The sequence below is a fragment of the Malaclemys terrapin genome, chromosome 6, assembly GCF_027887155.1.
Source record: "Malaclemys terrapin pileata isolate rMalTer1 chromosome 6, rMalTer1.hap1, whole genome shotgun sequence".
NCBI lineage: Eukaryota > Metazoa > Chordata > Testudines > Emydidae > Malaclemys > Malaclemys terrapin.
In genome coordinates this window covers 40144565-40172287 of record NC_071510.1, presented here as the reverse complement: position 1 = coordinate 40172287, position 27723 = coordinate 40144565, and the positions used below count along the sequence as shown (strand labels likewise).

Sequence of the window (27723 nt, the reverse complement as noted above, 5' to 3'; positions counted from 1 at the left end):
TTACTTCCACCATTACATTAAAAAGAGAACTGTACCACTGAAGTAATTGGAAAACCCAGTTCTGTGGTGAAATTAATTAATTAAAGTGAAGTGAAGTGAGAATGTGACCACAAAACATGTCACAATAAGGATTAGCTAGTTAGTGTTGTGTTAGGGAAGGGTCTGTCCATTTTTTCCATTGCAAACACACTTTGCATGAAACAATTGTAAAAATCTGCTCCAGTTTAAAATTCACGTATCAACCCAGGACTGATTTTATATTCTTTAAAAATGCAATTTGAAGGGGCAAATCCTGCCTGCTCCCCTATGGGTGCAGAGAGCCACAAGCAGTGGGATTGGTGCAGTTCTGCTGCTGGGAGGAGGGGGCAATATGTGATCCCTCCAGTGCCAAAGTAGGCCATGGCAGCCAGGAGCTAATTACAGAGTGAATCCTGCTCAGCCTCCACAATCCCAGGCTATAGTATGATCCTTATAGGTAGACTATTATTTAATTGCCAAACTCTAACAAGTGTCTATTGATCACGTGCACTCTGAGGTTTTTCAAAGGCTTATAACTTTGGTCAGATTTTACTGGGGACATGAAAAGACACATCCTTGAAATTTTGCAGGATAGTCATCCTGGTGTCAAGTCCCAGCTCCAAAGTATGGTGGAAGGGCTAGAGCAGGAGTGGGCAAACTTTCTGGCCTGAGGGCCACATCTGGTATGGAAATTGTATGGCGGGCCATGAATGCTCACGAAATTGGGGGTTGGGGTGTGGGAGGGCTTTAGCTGGGGGTACGGGCTCTGGGGTGGGGCTGGGGATAAGGGGTTCAGAGGGCAGGAGGGGGATCAGGGCTGGGGCAGGGAGTTGGGGCACGAAAAGGGGTTAGGGGGCAGGCTCCGGGCGGAGCTTACCTCAAGCAGCTCCCAGAAACAGTGGCATGTCCCCCCTCTGGCTCCTACACGGAGGTGCAGCCAGGCATCTCTGCGTGCTGCCCTGTCCACAGGTGCCGCCCCTGCAGCTCCCATTGGCTGTGGTTCCTGGCCAATGGGAGCTGTGGGGGCAGTGTGTGGAGCCCCCTGGCTGCCCCTACACGTAGGAGCCGGAGGGGGAACATGCTGCTGCTTCCGGAAGCCGCGTGGAGCAGGGCAAGACCCTGACTCCACTCTCCGGCTGAAGCACCGGAGCGGGGCAAGCCCCAGACCCCACTTCCCGGCAGGAACTTGAGGGCCAGATTAAAACACATGGAGGGCCGGATGTGGCCCCCCGGGCCGTAGTTTGCCCACACCTGGTTCAAGTCAATCTTAACTGTAGGGTACCAGCTCTGCCGAGCCTTTAATCAATGAGAATGGGTTTTACTCTTCAAAGTACTCTATACCTATGAATTCACCAATCCTCACAACATCTGTGAGAAAGTGATCTCAATTTTCTAAATGGGAAACCTCAGGCAGGTAGATCAAGTGGTTGTCCCGGTACCAAACGATTCCTCAGCAATGGAATTACTAGAAGAGAAATCCATTAAATTTCCCTGGGGTTAGTATCCTGGATCGTTGAGGAATATCAGTGCAGCAAACCTCTAAGAACTGTCCCCTTTTGAGAGAGTCCGTGTGCAAGGATGGCATTGTATAGTAAAGTCACAGGCAGTGCTTAATTTGTGCCCTGTCTCCTTTAGGCTTGGCAGTTCATACCCCTGGCACCTCTGCTGCATCAACTCTCTGGGCTGGATGTGTGGAAAAAAAATTGTTTGAGCCCAGCACCTATTTAATCACAAAATAAGCAGGGGCACAGGATTTGATTTCGTGCTACTCTTACATTCTTGAATCTCCCGTAGGCTTCCTTGGAGACCCTCTATTCCCCAGTTTCCCTATCTGTATCTTCCCGAGCTCACGTGGGTCTTGTGAGATTCCCTCATTAATATTTGTGAAGCCCGTTGAGATTCTCAGATGGGAGGTGCCACAGAAGTGAAAATTCTCATTACATTATTACTGATCTGGCACAGCGCTGAAGCACTTTGTACTTGAAATCCCCAGCTGTTCAGTTGCTGCAGGCCAGCAGCCCGCCAGCTTGATTTCTGAGCCACCAGGGGTTGGGATTGCTTTGTGCAAGAAGGAAAGCTCCAGGCTGACAGTACGTGATCCCCTGGAACAAATGCGTGACGCTCAGACATCCCCCCGCCCCCGCCTCCAGTTACATCTCTGGCAGGGGAAAACAATTCTCAGCTTCTCTTTCCAGGGTTATTTTGGGCTGGGGCAAAGCTTTGGCAAGCCCCTGGTGTCCTTGTTCAAAAAGAGGAGGTAGTTCGCCGCCCAGCGCGCAGTGGAGGGAGGAGAGCGGGTGGCGAGGAGCCCCGGCGTCTCCTCTGCTCCCGGCTAAGTTTCCCGAGCAGTTTTCGAGGCGAGAGTCCGCCAAGCTCGGGCCGGGGCAGGGCGAGCCCAAGGCGGCGGGGGCGGCGCTCGCTGCCAAGTCGCTGAAGCGAGGCGAGGCAGGCGGCCGAGGGGGCTGGATTAACCCTCGGCAGCCGGTTCCGTGCAGAGGCGAGGGGAGCCGCTGGGGGGGCGGCCGCGAGGAGCCACGTTCCTGCGGCGGCTGCAGCGATGGAGGGGAGCCCCATCCCGGTGCTCACGGTGCAGACCGCCCCCTACGAGGACCAGAGGCCGACGGGCGGCGGGGGGCTGCGGCGGCCCACGGGGCTCTTCGAGGGGCAGCGCAACTACCTGCCCAACTTCGTGCAGAGCCTGCTCTCCTCCATCGACCTGCGCGACCGCCAGGGCTGCACCATGGTGGTGGGGAGCGACGGCAGGTACTTCAGCCGGACCGCCACCGAGATCGTCGTGCAGATGGCCGCGGCCAACGGGGTGAGCCAGCCGAGCTGCAGCTCCCAGCCCTCGGCACCCCCGCACTCACCGCTCGCTCGGCACCCCACACTCATTGCCCCTCTGATCCACCTGGGCCTTCAGCATCCCCCCGCATCACCTCATTGCCCCACCGTGCCCTCTGCCTCCCCCACCCAGTGCCCCTCTGCCCCCTGGGCCCTCAGCACCCCTCTGCATCCCTTCACTGCCCCCCGTGCACTCTGCTCCCCCCCACCCAGTGCCCCCTCTGCTCCCCATGGCCCTCAGCACCCTCTCTGCATCCCCTTACTGCTCCCTGGGCCGTCAGCACCCCCCATCCGTTGCCTCCTCCGGGCCCTCTGCATCCCCCTCACTGCCCCCTGTGCCCGCTGCACCACCACCCATTTCCCCCTGCCTGCTCTCTGCAGCTCCCACCCATTGCCCACTACCCTCTGCTCCCCTGGGTCCATTGTTCTTTCTGGGGCCTCAGCACCCCCACTCTCTGCATCCCCTCACCACTCCCCCTGTGCCTGCTGCACCCCCACCCATTGCCCCCTCTGTTCTCCCTGTGCACCACCCCCACCCATTGCCCCTGTGCCCTCTGCTCCCCTGAGGCCTCAGCACCCCCCTCCTTCATGCCCTCATTGCCCCCTGTGCCCTTGGCACACTCTGCCCTCAGGACCCCATTGCCCCATGCCCTGTGCCCTCTGCATCCCTCACACCCACTGTTTTCCTGTACCCACTGACCCCCTTGCTCTCTGCTCCCCTCCCCACCCAGTTCTTCCCCATTCTCCCACTGAGTCCTTGGGTCCTCTGCTTCCCACTATCCACATACTTGCTACAGCCCTGTGGCCTCTGCCTCTCCCTCTCCCTGCCCCAGTCCAGCCGTGTGCCATTTGCACCACCAATCATGCCCCGATCCACCCACCGCACCCTTATGCCTTCTGCTCTCCACTTAGGCACTCACCCACGGCAGCCCTGTACCCTCTATTGAGTCCTCATGCCCTCTGTGCCCTAATCCTGCCATTGCAGGTCCAGTCCCTCTGTATCCCCTGCAGCTTCTGTGCTCCCTCCATTCCCTTCTGTGGCCCCTCCTGCACTCATCCACCAACAGCAAACCTATGTCCTTTGCTCCCACATCAACCCCTATGCTCTCCATTTCCCCATGTCACCTACATGCTGCAATCCCTTGCCCTCTTTGCAGCCCCAGTACCACTGTCTCTCATGTACCCACTGCACCTTTTGCGTCCCCATGTCCTCTGCTTCCCCCAGCCATCTTGTGCAGTCCAGGGTACTCCACTTCCCCACCATCCACAATCCTGTGCTGTCTGCTTCCCCACCTGCCCACTGCAGCTTTGTGGCTTCCACTCCCCACCCTGCATACCCTTGTGCCCACTGCTCCCTTCATCCATTCACTGCACCCACCCATCCTTGTGGCAGTCAGGGGTGCTGGAACAACTTGTATAGTGGGGGTGCTGAGAGCCATTAAACCAAACTGTAAACTGTGTATATAATGGAAACCACTTCAAGCAGGGGGGTTGCAGCAGCATCCCCAGCACCCCTAGTTCTGGCACCTATGGTGGCAGTGTGCTGTATCATGCACACACTGTCACCAATCTATCTAATCCTTCCACTTACTGCTAGGGTTGCCAACCCTTCAGAATTGCCCTGGAGTCTCCAGGAATCAATCTTTAATTGAAGATTGTCATGTGATTAAATCTCCAGGAATACGTCCAACCAAAATTGGCAACCCTACTTACTGCACCCCCATTTTCTCTATGCCCATCCACCAAGAGCATTCCCCAACTTCACCCTTTCCACTGTCATCCCTATGCCCATCCACATAATGCATCTCTATATCTTCTTTTGCTCCTTCACACATTACAACCCCTTATTCCCACCTTCATCCATCAGCCTATTGCAGTCTCACTCTCCTTTTCCCCTCCCTGTCTGCACTCATCCATGATTTCCTCCTCTCACTTTTCATCCTCACCTCCCTACTCTAACCCTCTATTCTTTCCCTCTTCTTCACATGCTGCACTTGCCCATTCTCTCCCTTGTCTGCCCTGCCACCTATTGCACCCATGTTTTTCCTTTTCTGAAACCACTCTTCCCTCTTTAGCACCCCTCCACCCACGATGCTCTTCTCCCCACTGCTGCACCGATGGCATCAACACTTGTTTCTCCCTATTCCATCCTTTGCCCATCCGTGGTCACCCTTCTCCCACACCCTTCACATATTACACCCACGTTTCCTTCCTTCTTGTCAAAGATCCGAGCCATATTTCTCATCCCTCTTTTCCATGTTTAAAAGCCCCCTTTCTGCACGTCTCCTCATTATTTCCTTTTGATTTTTGTCTCAAAATGACAAAATGTAGTGTCATGACATTATGGGTTTAGCTTTAATTTTAACTTTAATTTACTACTTTAGTAACAAAGACGCAGAGACATGCCCATAAACCCATGGATCAAAGGCAGTAATTCCCTCTGGTTTACCATAGATGGTCTGATGAGCATGTATTGCTTTCTTTGTCTCTAAATGTTATGTTTTATTTTGTTGTGGATTTTAATATTTTATTTGCTGGTGATAAAACAGATTATTTAAAACTGAGAGGAAAATGTTTCAGTTGTATTTGGCTCTTCATCTTCTCAATCCAGAAGGAATTTGTATTTATTAGTATTTTAATTGTATTGTGGTAGCACTCAGTTGTGCCACTCAGCGATCAAGGCCCCATTGTGCTAGATACTGTAATATATACGATGAAAAGGTGGTCCATGCCTCAAAGAACTTTTACTCTAATATCACAGGCAAGTGGTAATGAGAAAAAGGAGCAGTCAGAATTAGAGACATCATGTAAGAAGGGGGAAAATGCTTTTAGATGTGGGTGGTATTGAATAGATACTAAAAATGTAAAGGATTGTTACTTTCAATCTGACCTTTTCATATGCATATCTAATGCCTGAGCTGTATGCCTAATGCTGTTTGATATGCCTTTTAGGATGTGCCATGAGACTTCAGCAGGGTAGAGATTTTTTGATGTATAACCAGGGTGATCCTGAAAATCCACAGAAGCAGTGTTATCATGCTCTTTGACTCCTTATTTTAGACTGAGGTTGGTAGGGAAGCTGAGAAATGCTTTTTGACTCTGCATGAGAAAATTGAACCCTGTGGAATGACTGAAAATTCAGTAGGTGTATATCAAGTTTGTACTTATTGCAGAATGAATATTTTTCAAGAATGCGGAAGCGAAGTAAGTTATTTTTCACAGTGATAGCACTTACATGTTTTGACCTTGTGCTGTGTGTATATCACTGTGAAAATAATTTCTTCTCTATTGTTTTTAGACCTAAACGTATTGGAAAAAGACAAGAGTGGCAAACAAATTATTTATGTTGACTAGTGCTGCAGTTGCTTGCAGTACATTCTGCTCTGCTGTCAAAAATCTCAGAGAAGCATAAGATGATCAGTTCTTCTGATGAATTCTTTCACATGTATAAATGGGTACATATATTTATTCTGGAGATATCCGTTATGTAGCCATAGTTAATGTTGCCTTGAAATTTCCACTTAAAGCAGGACTAAAATCCCTCTATTTTATATTTTAATGATTTATTTGACTCTTCAAATTTGTCACAATAACTCTTTGAGAGTTTAATTTTCTATGTAATCTTTAGTAGTAATTTACTAATTTTTGCAGAGAAAAATTTATGAAAATTTTAAACCTGTTTTTCAGTCCTTTCTGTGGGTTCTTTTAACTTTGAAAGTAAACATTGTACACATTTCAAATTGTACCCAGTAATTCATCTTTACAATATCTCTGAGGTGATGTTAACAGTTAAAAGTTATTTTGGTGAAAACATATTTTAGAAATGAGATTAGCAAACATGAGCTGATAGACGAGAGAGATTTTGAAACAGACGAGTATTACATATCAAAAGCTTACTGGAGGAGGGCACAGGGTGCTGGGCAGCGAGGGACTTTGTGCAGTGGCACAGGAAGTATAGGGCATGAGCAGAACTCTGGGGAGGCATGAGGATGAAAGCATCTATGGTGGTTAGCCATGGAGGAGTGTGCAGGTCAATGGAGGCAGGCTGAAGGAGGCTATGGATAGACATTTAGGATGACTGTTAGAGGAAAAGGCAGCAGAAAGTAGCTCTCAGAGGACCTGTTAGGGCTCACCAAGCAAGGGAGTCCTGGTGTTCTGAGCCAGGAGCAGGATGCCGCAGCAGGAGCTCTCCTCTCGTGTAACCTAGCTGGCCGCTACGGCCCAGATCCACAAAGGTCACCTACCTTTCATTGAAGTCAATGGACATTAGGAGCCTAAACATCTTTGTGTATCCGGGACTAGCTCCACAAACACAAGTGTGAGCCAGCTTTTGGGGGAACCAGGAGTGCAGAGGAGGTGGTGGCCATGAGGCCTAAGGGGCTGAGGAACTAGGAGGGTGGGCACCAAGAATCAGAGGAGCTGGAGGATCAGGGATTGGTGAACCAATGGTCCAGGTAGCACCAGGGGTAAGACTCCCTGTTGGCCAGATGCCTGTGTCCATAGGCGCCGACTCTGTGGGTGCTCGGGGCTGGAGCACCCACAGGGAAAAATTAGCAGGTGCTCCGCACCCACTGGCAGCCAAACTCCCCACTCCTCGCCTCCTTCTCCCCCACCCGAGCACACCGCATCCCTGCTCCTCCCCCTCCCTCCCACCCAGTGCTCTTCCCCCCCCCCCCCGCTGCCTAACAGTTGTTTGGCGGCACTTAGGACTTTCCGGGAGGGAGGAGGAGGAGGAGGAGGAGCAGGGACGCAGCGCGCTCAGGGGAGGAGGTGTAGAAGAGGCGGGGCAGGGGCGGGGACTTTGTGGAAGAGGTGGAATGGGGGCAGGGCAGGGCCAGGGGTGGGGGAGGATCGAGCACCCACTGGGCAGAGGGGAAGTCGGCGCCTATGCCTGTGTCCCTGCCTATTTCTCTCTGGTCTCTTCAATCTCCCTGTCACATTCCCCATTTTGCCCTCCCTTTTCCACCCCAGCACTTCTTTTGGGTCTTCACTGGCCATTCTTATGAGGTCAATTTGACAAACTTTCTGTGCTTTGTTGGAGCAGAGCTCCCCCTGCTGAATTATGGGAATTTTTGTCAGACACACAGTTTGCTCTGTTAGTGTCACTCCAAGTTGTGTTTGTCAGGGGGCAATTTTTTCCTCACAATTCCCACACAAACCCTTAGATATAAGGTTACTCTGATACATTCCCTGACAATGCAGTCATTATAACTCCAGGAGACCAACAGGTAAGGCTACACTGACATTCAAATACCTTCCTGCCTCCACACACGACTCTTCACCTCCCCAGCAAATTTACACATCCACTTCCTCTAATATCACAGAAAGCTTAATAATTACTTTAGATTTTTGAGCTAATACTAACAATATGCTGTATACTTTTACAGTGAAAATATGGCTGCTGGTAAAGTATCTTAACCTTCCTGAGGACATAGCTAATTTATCATCATATCAGCTTGGATAACTCCTTGTGTTATTAGCCATGAAAGTAGGGGAGAGAAAGGGATCACTCCTGAAAGCAGAAGAGCCCCCTCCTTGGGAGAGAAGGAATTCACTCAAAGGAGAGGCACTGGTGTTGCAGGGAGAGACATGAGCTGCCCCCACGAAGGATCAAAGGAAACCTAGGGATGCCTTGATTAAATTGTATTCAGAGCCTTTACCCAGGCCAGAGTTCCAGGAGGATGATGGCCAAATTGTGCAGTCAAACTCAGTTTGCATCTCTACCATGGAGGAGGCACAGCCAATCCTATGGTAAATCATGCCTCCGGTATGTAAAAATAATAAAAGATTTTCTTTTATCAGTTTTAAATGTGTTGTCATTTAGTGGCCTGGATGCCCCCTTGTTCTTGTTTTGTGAGTCACCCAGCATTCCGTCTGTGGGTCCCACTACAGGGCAGCCACACTCTGGCTCACTCAGCATGGTAGCCAATGTATACTTCTTTTGATTCTGAATTATGTGCGACCAGAGTAGGGATGGGTTAGCCAGCAGTGGCTAGCTGCTGGTTGTGCTCTTGAGCTGCATGTTGAAGGCCCATATGGGACCGGCTGGTAATCACATCCTGCAAAGATACCTGGCTGATGGGCTGGATTTTGGGAAAAGAGATCCAACAGAGCCAGGATGCTGTAATTTGGCCACAAAAGCGATTGCAGGAGCAGAGAGAATCATGTCCCACTTTCTGCACCTGCTTACTGCCTCAATAGCCATGTGAAAAACGCAGTCTTTGCAGTGCTATGAGGTAGGAGAACCACTTGTGGCATGATCTTGCTTTCCTGCTCAGCACTGCAATGATTTTGTCTTGGTGTCCTAAAGTCAGAAGGAATCAGGGTGAAAGCCCCCCCCCCCCAATCTATTGTGATGTGAACAGCTGATGGTTGGCCGATTCAGAGTATATGGTAGGTTTAAGTTTATAAATGGGATCACTTGGTCTCACTGGGCAGATAGGAACTCTCAATGGTGTTCATTTCCCCCCGTATTGCATAGCAATGTTCCACAGAGAGGGATGTACTGCCACACTTAGTAATGCTTGAGTTTAGCAGTTTAACTTGCCTGCCCGCTGCCTTGGGTATTTTCCAGTTGTCTTTTTAATACAACATTGTTTGTATTTTCCATTATATTCCATGTAAACCCTGCTGGTACTGTATAAATAATTAATACTATCTCTGCCCCTTGTTGTAGCATGCTGCTCGGCCATACAAAAACAGGGGAGGCCATAGTAAAGGATATGAAAGCAGAGATCCACAGTGTTCAGGACATAATCTACTTGCTTCATGTGTTTTCAAGCTTAATTGACTGAAGCATGTGAGAGATTACTGGGAGAATAAAAAAAAATTAAGTGACTCCATGTTAATCTACTGTATCGTCTGAAAATGCACAGCTGCATGTGGCAGCAATGCTTAAAAGTAATCTGGCAAAATATTTGTTAGGGTAGCCATTCTTTCAGCCTTAAGTTTGCTAAAAGTCTGGTCTTTGTCTTGCTGCAGATGCTATACACAAAATGACAGAAACTAATGTGGAATACAATACAGAATGTAGTATTATAAAGAACTTTAAATGATTGTAGTCTTGCAGCAGTTGAAATCTTTGAGTGCCAGAGGTACGCTTTTCATGCCATAGCAGTATCAAGTGATGTGAGGGGCGTATTATCTGCGCTTTAATTAGAAATGGGTAAATGAGCACCAGTTTGACTTTTCCAAACCAGATGATTAAATGTCAGGTCAATAAATCTGAGAATTGATTATTTAAAGAGAATTAAATGTCAGTTTAATGTTTGCTTCTGACACAAAACATGCAGCATCTGTGACAAGATTGTGTGTGTGTGTGTGTTTTGTGTGAGAGAGAGAAATACCTGGGTGAAGAGGCTCCATGGGGATGACTAGTTTAGTTCTTCGCAGCCTTCAGACCTTTTCACGGGGGCACTTCAGAGCTTCACACAAGGATTCAAGAGATGAGTTCTTTGCAGTGGGGATCATTATTGATACATAGCACAAATATTTAGCTATCAGAACTTGTATAGTCACTTCAACATCCTTAGTGTAGAAATGAGATCCCTGTATTCAGGGGTGCTGAGAGCCATTGAACCAACCTGTAAACCCCATATATGAAGGAAACCACTTCAAGTCAGGGGGTGCAGCACCTGTAGTTCCAAAACCCATACCTGTATTACTTCCTGAGAGCAAGGAATTTACTCAGATTAATGTTAATAATGGGAATTAAAGCATCCACTTCAATGGGAGAATAGAATCTGCAGTGTAGGTAAACAGAAATACTTATAAATGACAAAGCAGTTAAAAGATCACACTGTATAATACATTAATTGTGCATTCTGAGTCATGTTGAATGTATTTCCTTTGTTTAATATTAAAATAACTTGGTTTTTGTGTACAAAAACATCAAAACACACAACTTCTTCAAGAATATAGAATTGGACATGTATGTTGATGTAATCTACTCTGATCTGCAATAGATACGCATTCATAGTTGAACACTTCCATAGATTCAGCCTTGTTCTCATGCATTTTGCAAAGTATAATTCCTGTCAACTCCCTTTGTCTTGTATATATGCAACTCTGTTTAAAAGCTGGCACACATCTCTGACAGCTGTAGTTGGAAGATTGAGTCATTGCCATAGATGGCAGCCTTTCCACAGGCTTCATTATTTTTTAAAATAAAGGGGGGGGAGCTGAGATGCAAAACAGACATTTTTAATATGTTTTCCACATGCCTCTGTGTTTCTTAAAGAAATATTCATACATAAAGAGTTGTGGAGGCTAGCAGAAAGTTTGTTGCACTCTGTCAAGCAATTCTGTGTATTTTCTCAAACCCCTCAGTGTTGTTTGGCAGTTGCGATTAAGTGACAACACCGATATAAGGATCTTGTGAGAAGTGGCATGTTTTCTAAAAGCAGCCGCACAGACAGAAAAGAAGCCATAAAAGGACAGAATCTAATTCAAAACAACTCAGAATATTTCTCTATTTCCGCTTATAATAGTTGCACAGTACTAGGTGGAATAAAGCAGTAGGAGGTGTAGCAGTAAAAATGCAGGCCTTTCCTCTCGCAAACCTGGGTCTAAAACTGGTCTGAAATATTTATTTAGATTCTGGTGGTTTCCACTTGTCTCCTGGTGGATGAAGTTTTTTGACCTGTCCATTTTCTAAGGGGAAAAAAAGCATCTGTCAAAAATCAGGCCACAATAAGTGGAAGCTATTTTGCAGGGCGAAATGGCTTCCTTGTTCTGTATTCAGAGGGATTGTATTTCAGCAGTTATGCATAGGGAAAGTGTTTGTGAAGCAGTTTGAAATCCCAAACTGTTGAATGAAGGAAACGATAATATAGCACCTTTCACCTGAGGATCACAGAATGCCTTAAAAGGTGGGGAAAGCACTATGTGCCCATAAAGTAGCTTTTGTCAGTTAGTGAAAAATCAGTTTCATTTCACATTGAGTGAACTAAAATGTCCAGCCTGGAAAAAATATACTTTTAGTACTGCCCCCTATAGTTTGTTAATCAGCAGTGAAGTGACAGCATTTCAAATGTTGACACTTGGAAGAAGACTGCTTTATTCTGCCATCTGAAAGAGGTTGCAGGGGAGTCCAGCAGTGATGCAGTTAATTCAAAGGCTGATAGTGTCTGAGAGAATCCCCCCAAAACAAATAGATTCATGCAACTCCAACATGCACAAATGACATTCACTGTAAGGTTTAGGAATACATAAAGTTGTGTTCTCCTACTTTCTTTCTGATAGCACAAATGACCAGCTGTGTTTATATGTAGTACTTGCACTAAATTCCATATTTGTGGAGGCTGATTTTAATTATTCAGTTTTAGGACTATGTATGGAAGGACTGATCTCATGAAGCTGGAATAGAAAGCACATTGTTCAAAACATCTATTAAGCAGATAAAAATTCAGTATCAAATATTCATATTAAATACACACATACTGCCTCCAGTATGTCTGGTTAAAAACAATTTTCTGTGGAAAAACTGGTTTTCAACAGAAGATTGGGATTTTAACTAAATGAACATTTTCACAGATTGTGTCTGCTTTCCATGGAAACTTTTGACTTTACATTGAAAAAATAAAAAACACACATTTTAGGATTTTTGTTTTGTTTGCTTGGGGACAAAAACTTTTGTTTTCATCAATATTTTCTGCAGGATTTCCCCCCCCCCCCAACTAGTTCTAGTAGGGTAGATATGTATTTTGTTAAGAAATAAAACACTCTTTGAAGACTTTCTATAGTTAATAAACACAACTTTGAAATCTTTTTTTTTCTTTGCCTGCCTCCGCCCCCCCCAACAAAAACATGTACAGTCACCATGAATATCAGCAGCATAAAATTGTGGGGGGAATGTGAGGTTAATATCCCAATCAAATCTCAAAATAGAAAGATCAGTTAATCAAATGTAATGTTCTGAACAGTTTAAAAGCACAAAGCTGTGATAGACCGTGAAAAACTACTTGTAAGTTTTGGAAAAAAAGTATCTTGTGCTTAGTTTAGCTGTCAAACATTCCAATTTACATAATCTGTTTTTTGCAAAAATAATCCACAGAAGCACACATTAGGTGAGTGAATTTCTAAGCCTTATCAAAGTACAGCTGCACAGATTTTATAGAGCTGAAAGGTCCCAGCCTGTTGAACTGTGTCCAAAATGAATGGAGAGTCAGGGTTTTTCCACCTTCTACAAATAACTGACCTAGCAGCCAGTAGCAAAAGTTGAATTAGCATCCAATTATCTCTGTCACATTCCTCAGAGAGTTCAAATACTCCAAGATACAAAATTCCAGAGTGCTTGGCACTGAAAAGCTGGGGAACTTTTTTTTCCAATGTGATATATAACCAAGGATCTGTGTTGAAAGAATTTCAAGCAGGACCAGAGTACAGGAAGCAAGATTCCCTATGGAATGCAATCCAACATCTGTAATAGAAGTGACTTGCCATCCTGCTCTCTTTACTGGTGTCTGATACCGTACCATGAGTTACAATTCCCTATTGCAGCTTTAACTAATACTATTGAAAAAGAATAAAGACATGATGGTGCCCACAACTTTGATTTGAAAAGATGTGACAGCTTCATTTCCCATTTAATCATGAATTTTCCTTTAAGACGCAAGATAGAGACAGTGCTTCATATACTTTTCTCACAACCTTCTGAGATTCATTACCTAAAACCAGGGTTTGTTCAGAAGGAAAAGTCTCACTAGTACTTAGCAACCTTTACAGTGTTTTGGACTATGTCTCTCAAATGTTTTGGGGGTGAAATTCTGGTTCCAGGATTTCAACCCTAGTCTTTTGCCCATCCCGTCTGTCTACCTCTCTTTTCTTCTTTAATTTTTCATCTCTCTCTATCAGTAAGTTTTCCACCACTTCTTCCATCAGAACTTCCTGTGGAAGAATAGACTGACTGCTGGCTTGCCCCCCTTGTGGCTGGGTTTGGTGTAGCAGTTCTATGTTCTCTAGTACCCCCGCCGACCATTGCTCCAGTTCTGCGGTGGTCTCTTGTCTTGTGACTTGGCCCTGTGGCCAGGTCATGTTTAAGGCCCCACCTTTGAGGGTAATGAAAAGTCAAATGTCCAACAAATAATTCCTAGACCCTGTGTCAGGTGACTCTGGATCCAGTTGTTGTCACATCCTTCTCTCTAGGCTCGGAATTGTCCTTATCCCCTTATGTCAGGTGGCTTTACACGACTTTACCAGTGGCCCAACCCCTACATTAAGTTCTAGTCTAGGGACTCTAGGACAAATAGCCAAGATCTGCTCTATCAAATATCTTGCAGCTTCTTCCCTGGACTCCTTCCTACCATTAACCTTTCTTTAGGCCTTTTCCTCAGCTCCTTCCTGGGCTTTTTGTAACAAGCAAGCAACCGTTCCCAGGGCTTCTCCCCAGAGATCCAGTTGTGTCAGGGTCAGCCACGGGAGCTTGCTCCAATCCTGTATCTTCTCTCCTCAGGCTTCCTCCTCACCTACAGACCTTCCACAAGTCTCTCCACTTTCTACTCCCCTGCTTCCAGCGAGTGACTGCAGAGTTCTTTTGTCTCTCACTGCAGACCCTCAAATGCCCCTTATACTTTACTATCACTGGGTTTTGCTGGCTCCCATGAGGGTCACTCCTACTCATGATGGTCACTTGGGCCCAGGATTCACTGTCCCTGGCCTACCAGGCTTCCTCCTGGCTCGGGACCCTCTGTCTTTAGCCCAAGAGAGGAAGCTCCCAGTTACCTCTCTCCTGGATCTCTCCCCGGCCTTCCCTCTGTTGCTCAGTGCTCCCTTTATTGAAAGCCCAGCTCCTCCATAGCTGGTTTGATCACCAATTATGCCTAATACTCCTCCAGTGGCCTAAATGACTCCTGTTAACCCATGGTTAACCAGTGTGAGGTTCATACACCCCATCACACCTGCCCTCTGTTCTCCACTTTCTCATTCCTCTCCATATGTGGCACTCTCAATTTTTCACCTCTAGGCACTTCTGTATAGATCTGGTTGGAAAACTGAAAAATGCAGATTCAGGAAAACCGCAACTTTTTTGTAGGAAAGGTCAGTTTTGACAAATTTCTCGACACAATTTAAAAAAAAAAAGGTTCAGAAGTGTTGAAACATACCATTTTAACATTTTTTGAATCAAAATGTTTGGTTTTCCAGTTCAACCATAAAAAGATTTTGAAATTATTAAAATGAAACTTTTCAATTGATCTGAACCAGTTTTGCCCCCCAGATTTTTGGTTCATGAACATTTTTGAAATGTTGACTTTTCATCCTAATTCAGAATGGGAAACATTTCCAAAATTCTGAAAATGTTTCATGAGATGGGAGAACTGTTTCCTGCCCAGCTCTACTTCTGTACTCTCCTTCCTTCTTCAACCACTCAATCCTACTAGACCCCACATTCTCCCCTTTGTCTCTCCACAATTCAGTCTTGCATGCATGCACTGTGGACTGCCATGCGGGGAGAAGGAGCTGACCAGGGCCATGGCAGTGCTTTCCGCATGGAGTGGGGGGCAAGCTAAGGGAAGCATGTCTCCTCTTCTGTCCTTCTCTGCCTTTAGAGTGGGAGGGAAGGGGAGGAGAGGGAACAGATCTTAATATAGAGGAGACAAGATACTTCACTGTATGTTGCTGCTGCTTCCCTATGGTAGGAAAGATGGGAGCCCCAGGAACTTCAATTGCTCCTACTTCAGTCTCCTGCCTGGTGAGTCCCCATTTCAGTAGCCGATGAGGATGGGTTATCTTTACTTTCCCCAAGCCAGAGAGAAGGGGACAGGAGACAGAGGTCTCCTGCTTTTAGCAGGGGAGGGGGAGCTGTACTAACTTTTCTTTTAAAGAGACACTGACTGGCATTTTTAAAATAAGTCTGTTTAAAAAAAAAGACAACTCAAGCCAACAACATCCCTTTAATGTTCTGCATGCAAATGCCTCATTATTCGTTTGTGACGTTAACCTCTCCTACTGGTTTTATCATCTGCCCGTTTCCCATTAACTAGAACTCTTTTATAAATGCCTGTACATATATTTATGATTGATTTCTGGATTATATTTATATTGAGCTGAAACTGTAGTGTCCATCTAGGGGTGAGAATAAGGTTTTTCAAATTGTAACTTTGGGGTGGATTTTCACTTAATACTGACTGCGTTGAGTCCATGTTTAATAACTGCCCCTTGAAAAGTTGCTGTATTTTAAGAATGGACAGGAACTTCTTGTGTTCAAATATAGCTTGGGGTTCACACTTTTTTTCAGCAGGACTAACCAAAGAGTGACCCTGCAGGCCAAATGCAGGTCACAGTGTTCTACAGCCAGGGCATTGGTGTCCTTATCTTAGATATAGAGGTATGACTCACAGAGACTGTAGGCCCTAGCATGCAGTGATCTCCTTGATCCAGCTGAAAGGCCACTCTGTGAAAGGCAGTTGCTATCTGCTCTCGATTATGCTAATTAAAGCGACAGCCCTGCAATCGGATCCACACAGTTGACGTTTGCACTTGTGTGAGGCCCCATTGATTTCCATGGGGCTCTGTGTAGGTGCATAGTTCTGCCTATGTGAATCCAATAGCAGGCCTGGGGCCTAAATATCGTTCTTGGCAAATGGCCAGTGTCACGCTCCAAAGTTTGGGTGCCTCTGCTTTACTGTCTACTTTAGACCAAATCCTGCTCATTGACTTCAGTGGAGTTACTCCAGCTGCGTAACTGAAAGCAGAATTTGTCCAATAGTGTCTAAAAAGTCCAATTTGTCTATGTTTAGGTATAAGTGTGCTATCTAAATAATGAAATAGCTGGTGCAAAAATGCTTTACAATTTGTGTAAGTTAATTAAGTATGTCAGCAAATTGCACAGGTGAAGTTAATGAATTTTTACTGAGGGTTACATTTTTTATTTTTTAAGGTTAAGGTCAAATTCAGTCCTACCATATATTAATGTAAGTTGTATCTTTGTAAGAAATATTTGTTTACTAGGAGTAGCTAGTTTGACCACATATGGCTACTTCACACTATAGAATTCTAAACATTGTCTGTCATCAGCAGAGGTCTAACAGATTAACTTCCAGAATTCTTAGTTATACAGTAGTTGGTCCAGAGATAGCTTAAATACTGGCATTATAGGTCTTGGGCTTCCAGCCACGTTGGGAATTGAGCCATATTTCTATATATTATATATACATATATAGATATAATTATTTAGCAAGTTGGTAACATTCAGAGCTGAAATGCCAGCATCACTCAAATGTAATTAAACTTATTTTTCTGGTTCATTTAGATTGGAAGATTGGTTATTGGCCAGAATGGCATCTTATCCACACCTGCTGTTTCATGTATTATCCGAAAGATCAAAGCAGCTGGCGGAATTATTCTAACAGCTAGTCACAGTCCTGGAGGACCTGGAGGAGAATTTGGAGTCAAGTTTAATGTTTCCAATGGAGGTAGGTGTTTTTATAACACATTACATCACTGTATCTCAGAAAGGTAGAAATAGGTTGATAAGGATAGCCAGATGGTTATAACTATTTATGTTTTCCTGTTATATGGATTTTTCAGTGTTAGTAGAATGCTAAGTAGTTTTCAGTATCAGGAGAGGTTTTGTTTATATATATTTTTATATGAAAAAAATCTAATATGCCCTGAACCTATACCTCTCAGTTAGTTCAGCTCCCTCTGAAGTCAATAGGTGTTCTATATACAGAAGGGTGCTGGATTTGTCATACTGTTTTTTAGATGATATTTAGTCTATGTCCGTGGATGTGTGATAGGTAGGGCCCTACCAAATTCATGGCCATGAAAAACGCATCACGGGCCGTGAAATTTGGTCTTTTGTGTGCTTTTACCATATATTATACAGATTTCACGGGGGAGACCAGTGTTTCTCAAATTGGGGGTCCTGACCCAAAAGGGAGTTGCAGGGGGTCGCAAGGTTATTTTAGGGGGGGTCACAATATTGCTACCATTACTTCTGCGCTGCCTTCAGAACTGGGCAGCTGGAGAGCAGCAGCTGTTGGTCGGGCGCCCCGCTCTGAAGGCAGTGCCCTGCCAGCAGCACCGCAGAAGTAAGGTTGGCAATACCATACCATGCCACCCTTACTTCTGCGCTGCTGCTTTCTGGGCAGTCAGAAAGTGGCAGCTGTTGACTGAGGGCCCAGCTCTGCAGGTAGCAGCGCAGAAGTAAGGGTGGCAATACTATATCCTGCCATCCTTACTTCTGTGCTGCTGCAGGCAGTGGCTCTGTCTTCAGAGCTGGGCTCCTGGGTAGCACCCGTCGCTCTCCAGCTGCCCAGCTCTGAAGGCAGCGCTGCCGCCAACAGCCGCGCAGAAGTAAGGGTAGCAGTATCGCAACCCTCCTACAAGAACTTTGCAACCCTACCCCACAACTTCTTTTTGGGTCAGGACCCCTACAATTACAACACTGAAATTTCAGATTTAAATAGCTTAAATTATCAAATTTATGATTTTTAAATGCTATGACTGTGAAATTGACCAAAATGGACCGTGAATTTGGTAGGGCCCTAGTGATAGGGTGTACCAGGTCTACTCTGCCTCCTGCTGGAGGATTTGTCACCCTGGCACTCCTCCTGCTTAGAAAAGCCATTCAGTTTCGGGTACCAACAAGACTAGGTCCTAGAAGGGCTGGGAGGAGGACACAGCCAATCAGGAACTACCAGTTCAAATTAAGAAGGCTTGCATTATCAGAGGGGAAGTGGTAGGTGAATATGTGGCAGGAGATGAAAATCTCAGTCCTAAACCAAAGCCCCAGGCCTGGGTCTGGGCCTAACCATCAGACTGCATCTTCACTTAAGTGGTGCAACAGACTTGGTTTTGAAATTTTGTTTTGAAATTTAAAGGGCCAGGTGGCCAATTCTTTGAGTTTAACTTTAATTTTTTATTAGAAGACCAGTGAAAACTTGCAGCCTGAGACACCTTGCTCCAGGCGAGCTATCACCCACTTTATGGAACTTAACATTATAAAGCCCTATTCTACTCACATTTCCATCATACATATCTTGGCATTTGCTTTAAGGTTGGGAGTTTCAAAAGCACCTAAGGGACTGTGCCCTTGTCTTCCTGTATGGGAACAACTATATTGGTAGAAGCACATTTAAACCAGTATAACTGCACCCATGCAAAGGGTTGTACTGCTTTAAATACACTGGTACAGTTAATGTGACATAATTTGTGTGTAGACAAGAGATGAGACTTTAGCTAGTACAGTCAGTCTAGTCCCTCATTTTCTTAAGCATGGAAATTCATCTGTAAAGATCATATTATTACTTTGTTTTATGCTTCCATAATACATCATAACAATGATTAATAATACTTTGCACTTTATAGTGCTTTTTCATCTGAAAATCTCATGTCCTTTACAAAAGTGAATGTTATTAGAACTGGGCAAAATTTTCAACTGAAATTTGTTGGCAAGAAATGCAGATTCGGTGACACCGAAATGATTCATGAATTTCTGTTTGTATCCAAAAAAAGAGAAAAATTCTGAAAAAGTCAAAATATTTTGTTTCAACATTTGCAAACGTTAGCATTTTGACTTTTCAATTTGAAACAACTTCTTGTTTAGTCAATTTTATTATAAACCCCCCACAACTTTTAAAAATGCTCAAGATCAGAATGAAGTGTTTGTGTCAGTTTGAATGAAACATTTAATTTGACCTGAAACACATTTTTATTTATTTATGTATTTGACTGCCAGCAAGCCAAAATATCAGATGTTTACCCAGTTCTATGTATTATCTTTATGTTGGAAGTGGAGAAACTTAGGGCTTTTCTATGCACAGTAGCTGCATCAATTGCATCACACTAAAGGTGTGATGCTAAACCAGTGCAACTTTGTGCGTAGCCATGTCTGAATCCCAGAGAGGTTAAGTAGCTTGCCTAACATCAGACGTCAAGTCAGTGGGAGAGTCAGGACTAAAGCACAAAAGTCTCATGCCTTAACCACTGGACACACTATCTCAGCAAGACAGTGGGGGGAGGGATAACTCAGTGGTTTGAGCATTGGCCTGCTAAACCCAGGGGGTTGTGAGTTCAATCCTTGAGGGGGCCACTTAGGGATCTGGGGCAAAATCAGTACTTGGTCCTGCTAGTGAAGGCAGGGGGCTGGACTTGATGACCTTCAAGGTCCCCTCCAGTTCTAGGAGATAGGATATCTCCATTAATTTATAATTTAAATCCTCTCTCCCCAGAATCTGCCTGACAGATGTGTAACAGTTGAAGTTTTTTTCTTTTGCCTGCTTTGGTATTTTAAGCAAAATCCATATAGCTTATTAAGCTTTAAAAATAAAACTCTCCTCAAGAACAGATGAGTCAGACCAATTATTCTCATTAGCCAACAAGGGCATAATAAAAAGTAATAGGCTTAAGCTGCAGCTGGGAAAATATAGGTTAAGTATTAAGAAAAACTTTCTAACTATGAGAACAGTTAGGCAGGAGAGCAAGTTGCCAGGGGAGGCTGTGGGATCACTTTAGCTGGAAATATTATCACTAGACTAGACACCCATCTATCAAGGGTGATTTAGGACTAATGAAATCTGTCCTGACTCTCTGGAGGAGTTGGAATGAAATGAGCAGAGCTCTCTTCCTGGCTAAATGATTTTATTATAACAAGAAGTTAAGCAATCATTGTCTGTACTGCTACCACGATCCCTTGTACAATATTATGCATTACACCTAACTTATGTGGCATGATTGATACCCTAATTTATATGGCAAAGCTGCACTGAATTCAACAACATTACTGGGAATGGTGTGCAATTAGAAGTAAAAGAGGTGTATGAAGGTACTAAAGGAATGTCTGTAAGGGAACAGAAATAATCATTTTTCAGAGCAGAACTGTGCTTTAATATTATAAATTCATAGATTTTAAGACCATAAATGACCATTGTGATGATAAAAACTGACCTACTGCATAAGAAAATGACAGAACCTCACCTAGCAATTTCTGCATTAAGCCCATGACTTCTGTTTGAGCTATAGCATCTTTTAAAATACACCCAGTTTTCAAAACTAGCAAATCAGTTAGTATACAATTGCGATGTGAATTATATTCTTTGATTAACATGTTTACTCCAGATCAATCTGTATGTTAACAAATTAAGGAATTTTTGAATTTCTAACACAAATGTGTTTTTGTTGAACAGGTCAGAGATGTTCTGCAAGTAAACATTTCTATAAAACTGGTGAACCAAATGCATTTTTTAAAATTTAGGCCAAAGGGCAATAAAGTTATTTAAAACTCTCAGTTATTTGAACTTTGTACATGTGTCAAAATTGAACTGGGCTGGACAGAAGAAGTACATTGCACTCTGCTGTCCTGGACCTGAATGTACTTTTGACTTTTTAAACACATCTTTGCAAATTTGTAAAAATGGATAAGCAATTCAGGAAATACCAGTTTTATTTTAACACGCATATTGAGATTTACTGAAGAGAGTCAATGAATGGCAGATTTCTTTAGCACTACATCCAAATTATTGTGGTTCTTCCCCCCCCCCCCCCGCCCCAAAAATGATTTATTTCTATGCTGTTTTTTATTAGTAAAAAAAAAAAAATCAGAAAAATATATTCTGGTTTCAGTGTTATATTTCTTACAGAAACGTGGTAACTCTGTGTTTTGCTTTAAGTGGAAAAAAATCTGTATTTTACTCCAGCTGTTTTTTCTGGGCTTATTTATTTTGAGCACATCAGAGCTGTTTGCAGTTGATTACAATTGCAAATACAGAAAGAATCTGTTCTCTAAGTCAGCCATTGTCAGAAAAAAGCTTCCAGAGTAGCATCCGTGTTAGTCTGTATCCGCAAAAAGAACAGGAGTACTTGTGGCATCTTAATGTTTGTCTTCTAGGACCTGCCCCAGATGCCGTTTCAGACAAAATCTATCAGATCAGCAAAACCCTTGAGGAATATGCCATTTGTCCCGATCTCAGAGTTGACTTATCTCGGCTGGGAAGACAAGAATTTGATCTGGAGAACAAATTCAAACCTTTCCGAGGTACCAATCTGTGTTTTTATCCAAGCTGTATGCTAAATCCATAGATTTTGTTTATAAAAAGAGTTGCCACACAATGACAATAATGTAAGTATTTAAACGCTGCTTAGATTATTCTTCACAATGCCTTAAAACATTAATCCTCACAACATCCTGCAGAATAGGTAAGTAAATCTTATATCTATTTTACAGATGGGGAAACTGAGGCGAAGAGTTTGTGTATTAAAGACCCAATCCAGCAAAAGACTGAAACACATGCTTAACTTCTAGTGTGAGCATCCGTTCTATTACAGTCAAACACGTGCATAAAGCAATTTGCTAGATAGGCCCCAGTTCAACAATTCTTAAGTGCCAGAGGGGCATGCCTATAACCCCAGCTAGAGTGTTGTTTGACTACACTTCCCCCCTCTGAAAAGGTCCATGCCTGAGAGCTGTGGCATGCCCTCCACTCTCAGACTCCAAATATGGAGGCAGTTCAGCTCCACAGGGGATCAGGTCAAAGTGTACTAGTTAATATCTAAGGCATTGATTCAGCACATGCTTAACTTTAAGCATCAGAGTAGTCCCAATGGCCTGGTTGGGTTGGATGTCCTGTTGTTAAACTGGTCTGTAAGTTATGAAGGAATGAGACATTTGGCTTGTATATGGGATACCTGTACAGCTCTGCCTGATGTGTTAAATAAGTCCCATTCCCTAGATGGGTCTTGGTCTGTCACATACAGCAGCATTTCCCAGTGGGTCGTGGGAAGGTTTTATGTGGGTGCAGGCCTAGTGCACTGGGAAGGCCCCCTGTGTGGGTGTGTTTCAGGGCAAGCCTGTTGGCACCCACACTGCAACGGCAGATCTTGTTCCCTGGGGCTGGGGCTGGCTCTGCAGTCTGGACATTGCTGCTTGGCGCACAGGCTCACAGTGCCAGTGGTGCCAATTCAGATATTTCTTGGGGGAAAGGGGAGCAAATTTTCAGATTGGAATTTAAATATACAATAAAAACCAACTTGATGGACAATTTTTGATTACTTCTACATAGTACTTCAAACCAGTTAGCTTTCCAGAGTTTTACAGTTAAAAACCACAGAGCATTAGAAACCACAGAGGAGTGTCTGCTGTTCCACCCACAAGCCACTATGCTCACCCCTTTCTGGGAGCCCCTTTTCTATACCCTCCCCAAAGCCCCGACTCCCTTACTCCCCTCCCAGCTAGCTTCAAGCTTCCTTGAGGGAAGGAATTTTAGGGTCTTCCCCTCTCTGCCCCATAGCCAGGCCTCCTCCCCTGTGACCCAGGGACCTCTTGGTACTAATGGGCAGAGGGCACAATAGTGCATAAGGGTTACTGGGATCCCTGGGGTCTGGGTATCTACATACTAATTCACCAAAGAGTGTCACGAAGTCTCTACTGAAAGACTGTGTCACACTGATCATCATAATAATTGGAAAATATGTATGTAGGGATAATATGTAAGGAGTTATGGATATATATACTGAAAGTTATGTTAAGGTCGGTGACTTGGGGCTGGTCACCAAAAGGTGATTAGGCAAGTTTTCTTTCAGGAAAGAGATATCGGTCTGTCTGTCTGGCTATATGTAAACTGCATATTGTATGGTTCACAATGGATGCCCATATGCAGTCTGAGCTAAATGCTAATGAGGGGGTTGTGAAATCTTTCAGAGAGGGAGTTTACAGAAAGAAATAAACCAGCAGGAGAGAGTCATAGTGAAAACTATGGATTTTTGGACTATAACTGTAGGTACCACGACTCACTCTACATCCTTCACTGAGGGGACAGGCAGGGCTTGTCTTATGAATGGAGAATCACACTGGTCTGGCTGTTTGATGCTGGGAGAGAGATTTTGAGTGAGCTACCCTTTATAAGATAGGGGAATGTCTTACTAGTTAAGTTTAGCTCTCAAAAGCGTGTATGATTTTATTTTATATGTAACCATTTATTTCCGTTAATTCTACTTGCTTTGTCTTAAATCTCTGTTCTTTGTTAAATAAACTTCTTGTTTTTACTATAAACATATCTGAGTGCTGTGTGATAAGTGGAGGCATAATCTAAAGTGACTGGTAAGCTGGGGTGTATTGTTCCCTTGGGAGCTGATCTGGGAATGCTCTGAGTGGTCCAGTGGCTCAGGGGTGGGCACTCCAGGGGGATGCTTGATGGACTCTGGGATTGGTGTGTGCCTATTGCTAACCTGTACAGAGGCCAAGGCCTGCACAGGCCTGGAAGGCAGTGCTTGTGTTACCAGAGGCTAGTGCTGTTGGGAATAGACCCACAACAGGCACAGACAAGGCTTCCTCACCCTAAGGGGAGGTGTTAGGAAGGTGCCTCACAACCCTGGGTACCCCCAAGCAAGCATCATAGTGGCATAGTTGACAGGATCTACCCCCTGTTTGCTGATTAGCTAAGGATCATGCTCCAGGCACTTTATATACCAGATAATACAGATACTGAGAGATTCACTCATGCAAAGATTGCAAACAAATAAAGAAAAAGGTTATGGTTTCTTATTTTCAACTTGTTTATTTTGAGCAAAGGAAACAGCATAAAAGAAGGACAACCCCCCTCTTCTGCCACACAGCCAGCCCTGCTCCCCCTCCCCTGCCTCCTCATCTCTGGGAGGGATTTGCTATTGTAGCGGGCAGGAGTGTATGGACAGGGCATCTTCGTCCCAGTGGTGGCAGCATGGGCTCTGTCTTCCCCCCCCAGCCCCGTGCTGCAGCTTCCTACCTTCCCCACCCCTCCATCACTTGCCACTGCAGAGTGAATGCAGGGCAGGCTTGATTTCAAATGTGCCCCTCCTCTGCGTTGGGCTGGGATTAGGTTTGTGAGGAGGAGGCGGCAGCAGAGGAGAAAGCGCAGGATGCTGGCCTATAATTCCTCCCACCTCTCTCCGAATTTGGACCTTGGGAAGTCACATGAAAAGACAAATTGCAGTTGGTGGGTTGCCTTTTTCTTGGTGTAGTACTTCTCTAGGAATCAATACCTTCACAGCCTTAAGACCAGTCCTGTTTAGTTTGATCCATTTTTATATATTGATGCCAACTGAAAAAGTTGTCAAAAGATATTTTGAATGTAAAACGAAGTTTTTATTTCTATGTATTGTATTTTATTGAAATACATCCACAGTAATACAGACCCTTAATACATTCTTGATCCTGCAGTTCTTAAGCAGGCAAAGCTCCACTGATTTACACGGGACTTGAGACCTGATCCAAACCCCAGTGAAATCAGTGGGAGTCTTTCAGTTGACTTAAGTGGACTTTGGATCAAGCTTTTGATTCCTAAGTGTTGCATGATCTGGTCTTGTTTAGTGTGTAATGGATTGTTTAAGTGTCTTTGGAGAGAGGTTAGTGATCAGTTTATCCATCTGTCTATGTGGTCAACTCTAGTAATTTCTTTCGCTTTATTTCCCCAGTTGAAATAGTGGATTCAGTGGATATCTACCTCAATCTGCTTCGAACTATCTTTGACTTTAACATGATCAGAAGCTTGCTGACTGGACCCAATCAGCTTAAGATAAGAATTGATGCCATGAATGGAGGTAGGATTCTGAGTTTCTGTTGTTGGCAATAAAAGTTAAAACATACCCAAGATGGGGGTTTTCCCTGAGTAAGGAGTGCAGGATTTGGTTGATCATTGTAGCAAAAACAGCTTGTGGAATAAATTATCAGAGTGCACATTTAAAAAGAGAGAAATTATTAAAGGAATGTGCTCTCTTGATAGTAATTGTTCATTATAGTTTCTGAACAAATATGCTACATCTAAACTGTAATGTGGTTTATAAATCATTGCATATTGTGTTTAAAATTACAAGATACAGACCTTTTATGTAATTGAAGGCTATGAATAAGGAAGATATAGTTGTGTGTGTGTGTGTGTGTGTGTGTGTGTGAGAGAGAGAGAGAGAGAGAATGACTTTTTCATCTTCAGGTGACTATAACTCAATTCTGTTGCAGGATTTTAGTGAATTCATTGCCATCTGATAATAGGTGATTTATGTAAAACAAGTTACTGGTCTCAGGGTTTTTTATGCACAGGTGTAATAAATATTATGAACATACCATTACAATTTACACTAATTTGTACTCATTGGTCGTCTCAACAGAGGCAGAAGGCTGGATATGGCAACTGAACGACCTTCTTCAGGTCAAGGTGCAGGAAAGTTTGCACTGATGTTGTTCAGTGGATAAATAAATCCCAAGATTTTCAATATGACTCCTTTTAATGAGCATTAAGCTTAAAAGATTTTGTTTTTATTTAGAAGAGAATGGTGGAGAGGAACAGTTTCAGAAGTGGCTGTGCATCATGATCACTAGCTAATAAATGCAGTTTGTATTTTTAACAGCTCCATTTTAATTTAAGATTTTTTTTAGGGTTTAATGGTAGACGATTTGGCATTATTAATACTCAAGAGATTTTTTTAATACAAATTCCGTGGCTGAGGAATGGAGGATTATATGACTGTCACTTATGACACACATAAAATTTTAGTTACTGGTATAGATGGTCAAACTGTGCATGATAAAAGTGCATTCACACTAGGAAAAAGTGGCTTTTTATCACATTAGCTAGCATGTGGTAACTAACGTGGTAAAATAGTGTGGACAAGGCAATTGTAATTTTAATGTTTTATCAGGTCAATGTAAATGTTCCCAATGTGTTTATTCCCTTAATATTTACCCTGACCTGATAACACATGTTAAAACTACAACTGCTTTGTCCAGCATTTTACCATGAGTTGGTTACTATGTATTAGTTAACACTATTTTTTCCTAGTGAAGACAAGGCCTAAGTATGTATGATAAATGTGTGTGGTCCCCCACATAGGGGATAAGAGCCTACTACTGTTACCAGCTAACAGAGTTACTCAGTAGCGAAAGCATGGATGTCTACCATCTGAGCTAACAGAGTTCCCATTGATAACCCTGGAGGAAGGAGGGGGAATTACACAGTGTTCAGTGAAATATTTGTTTTTCTTTCAGTTGGTATGACAGAGATGTGAGTGCAATACGAATGCACTAGTTAAGTCTTCTATTGAGTTTCCATGCTGTTGTGAATATTGGAATTTGAAGTGTGTATGGTCTTGAAAATGGATGGCAAATTCCTTTTGCAGTTATGGGACCCTATGTAAGGAGAGTCCTGTGTGATGAATTAGGAGCTCCTGCAAATTCTGCAATAAACTGTATTCCTCTGGAGGATTTTGGTGGGCAACTTCCCGACCCAAACTTAACATACGCAACTACCCTGCTGGAGGCTATGAAAGGAGGAGAATACGGATTTGGAGCTGCTTTTGATGCTGATGGAGTAAGTATTTCAGCCATTCTGGGTTTTGGGTCAAGAATGTCATCTTTGCTAGTGCATCTATTAGACATTGAAGCATAATAGGCCCAATTTTTAACACCCCTAATTTTGAGGATACAGTTATTTGCATGCACAGATGATAGCAGTTGTACCAACAAATCAAACCCAAATGATATCATTTGTGCTCTCAGCTGATTGCACCTGCAGATTTGTAGGGCAGGCTGAGGACTCTCTAAATATTTGGCCCAATTTGTCTTGGGTGTTTGCATAACTTCTCAGATAGAAAAAATGCAGCATATGTAAATGAGGGAGACTGTCTTAGTAACCGGCAACTAAATGGATTAATTTTGGCTGAGATTCTAAAATTCCTTTTGTGCTTCAGCTAAATGAATTTTCTGCATGTAAGACAGGCACTGAATCACAAGCTCTCTGTGTTTTTTAAATCTTGCATTCTTGCTACCAGCAACATAAACAGCAAAGTATTACAGCAATAACTTGGTATCGTCTTAAGATGGTGTATGTGTGGTGAGAGGGGGTGAAGAAAAGGACAAAGAGGCTATTGAGGTACAAAAGCCATTTACTGTTGTCA

The 27723-nt window shown here is 43.9% G+C and overlaps 1 protein-coding gene across 1 annotated transcript in view; it reads left to right on the top strand.

Annotated features, from left to right (window-relative positions):
* Window positions 1–2181: 2181 nt before the first annotated feature.
* Window positions 2182–27723, top strand: part of PGM5 (phosphoglucomutase 5) — a 120787-nt gene continuing 95245 nt past the window's right edge. Inside the window, exons 1-5 of the mRNA XM_054031402.1 lie at window positions 2182–2836; window positions 17108–17270; window positions 21689–21835; window positions 25249–25374; window positions 26947–27137. Of these exons, the coding sequence (XP_053887377.1) occupies window positions 2576–2836; window positions 17108–17270; window positions 21689–21835; window positions 25249–25374; window positions 26947–27137 (888 nt within the window). The 5' untranslated portion in view covers window positions 2182–2575. The remainder of the gene's footprint in view (window positions 2837–17107; window positions 17271–21688; window positions 21836–25248; window positions 25375–26946; window positions 27138–27723) is intronic.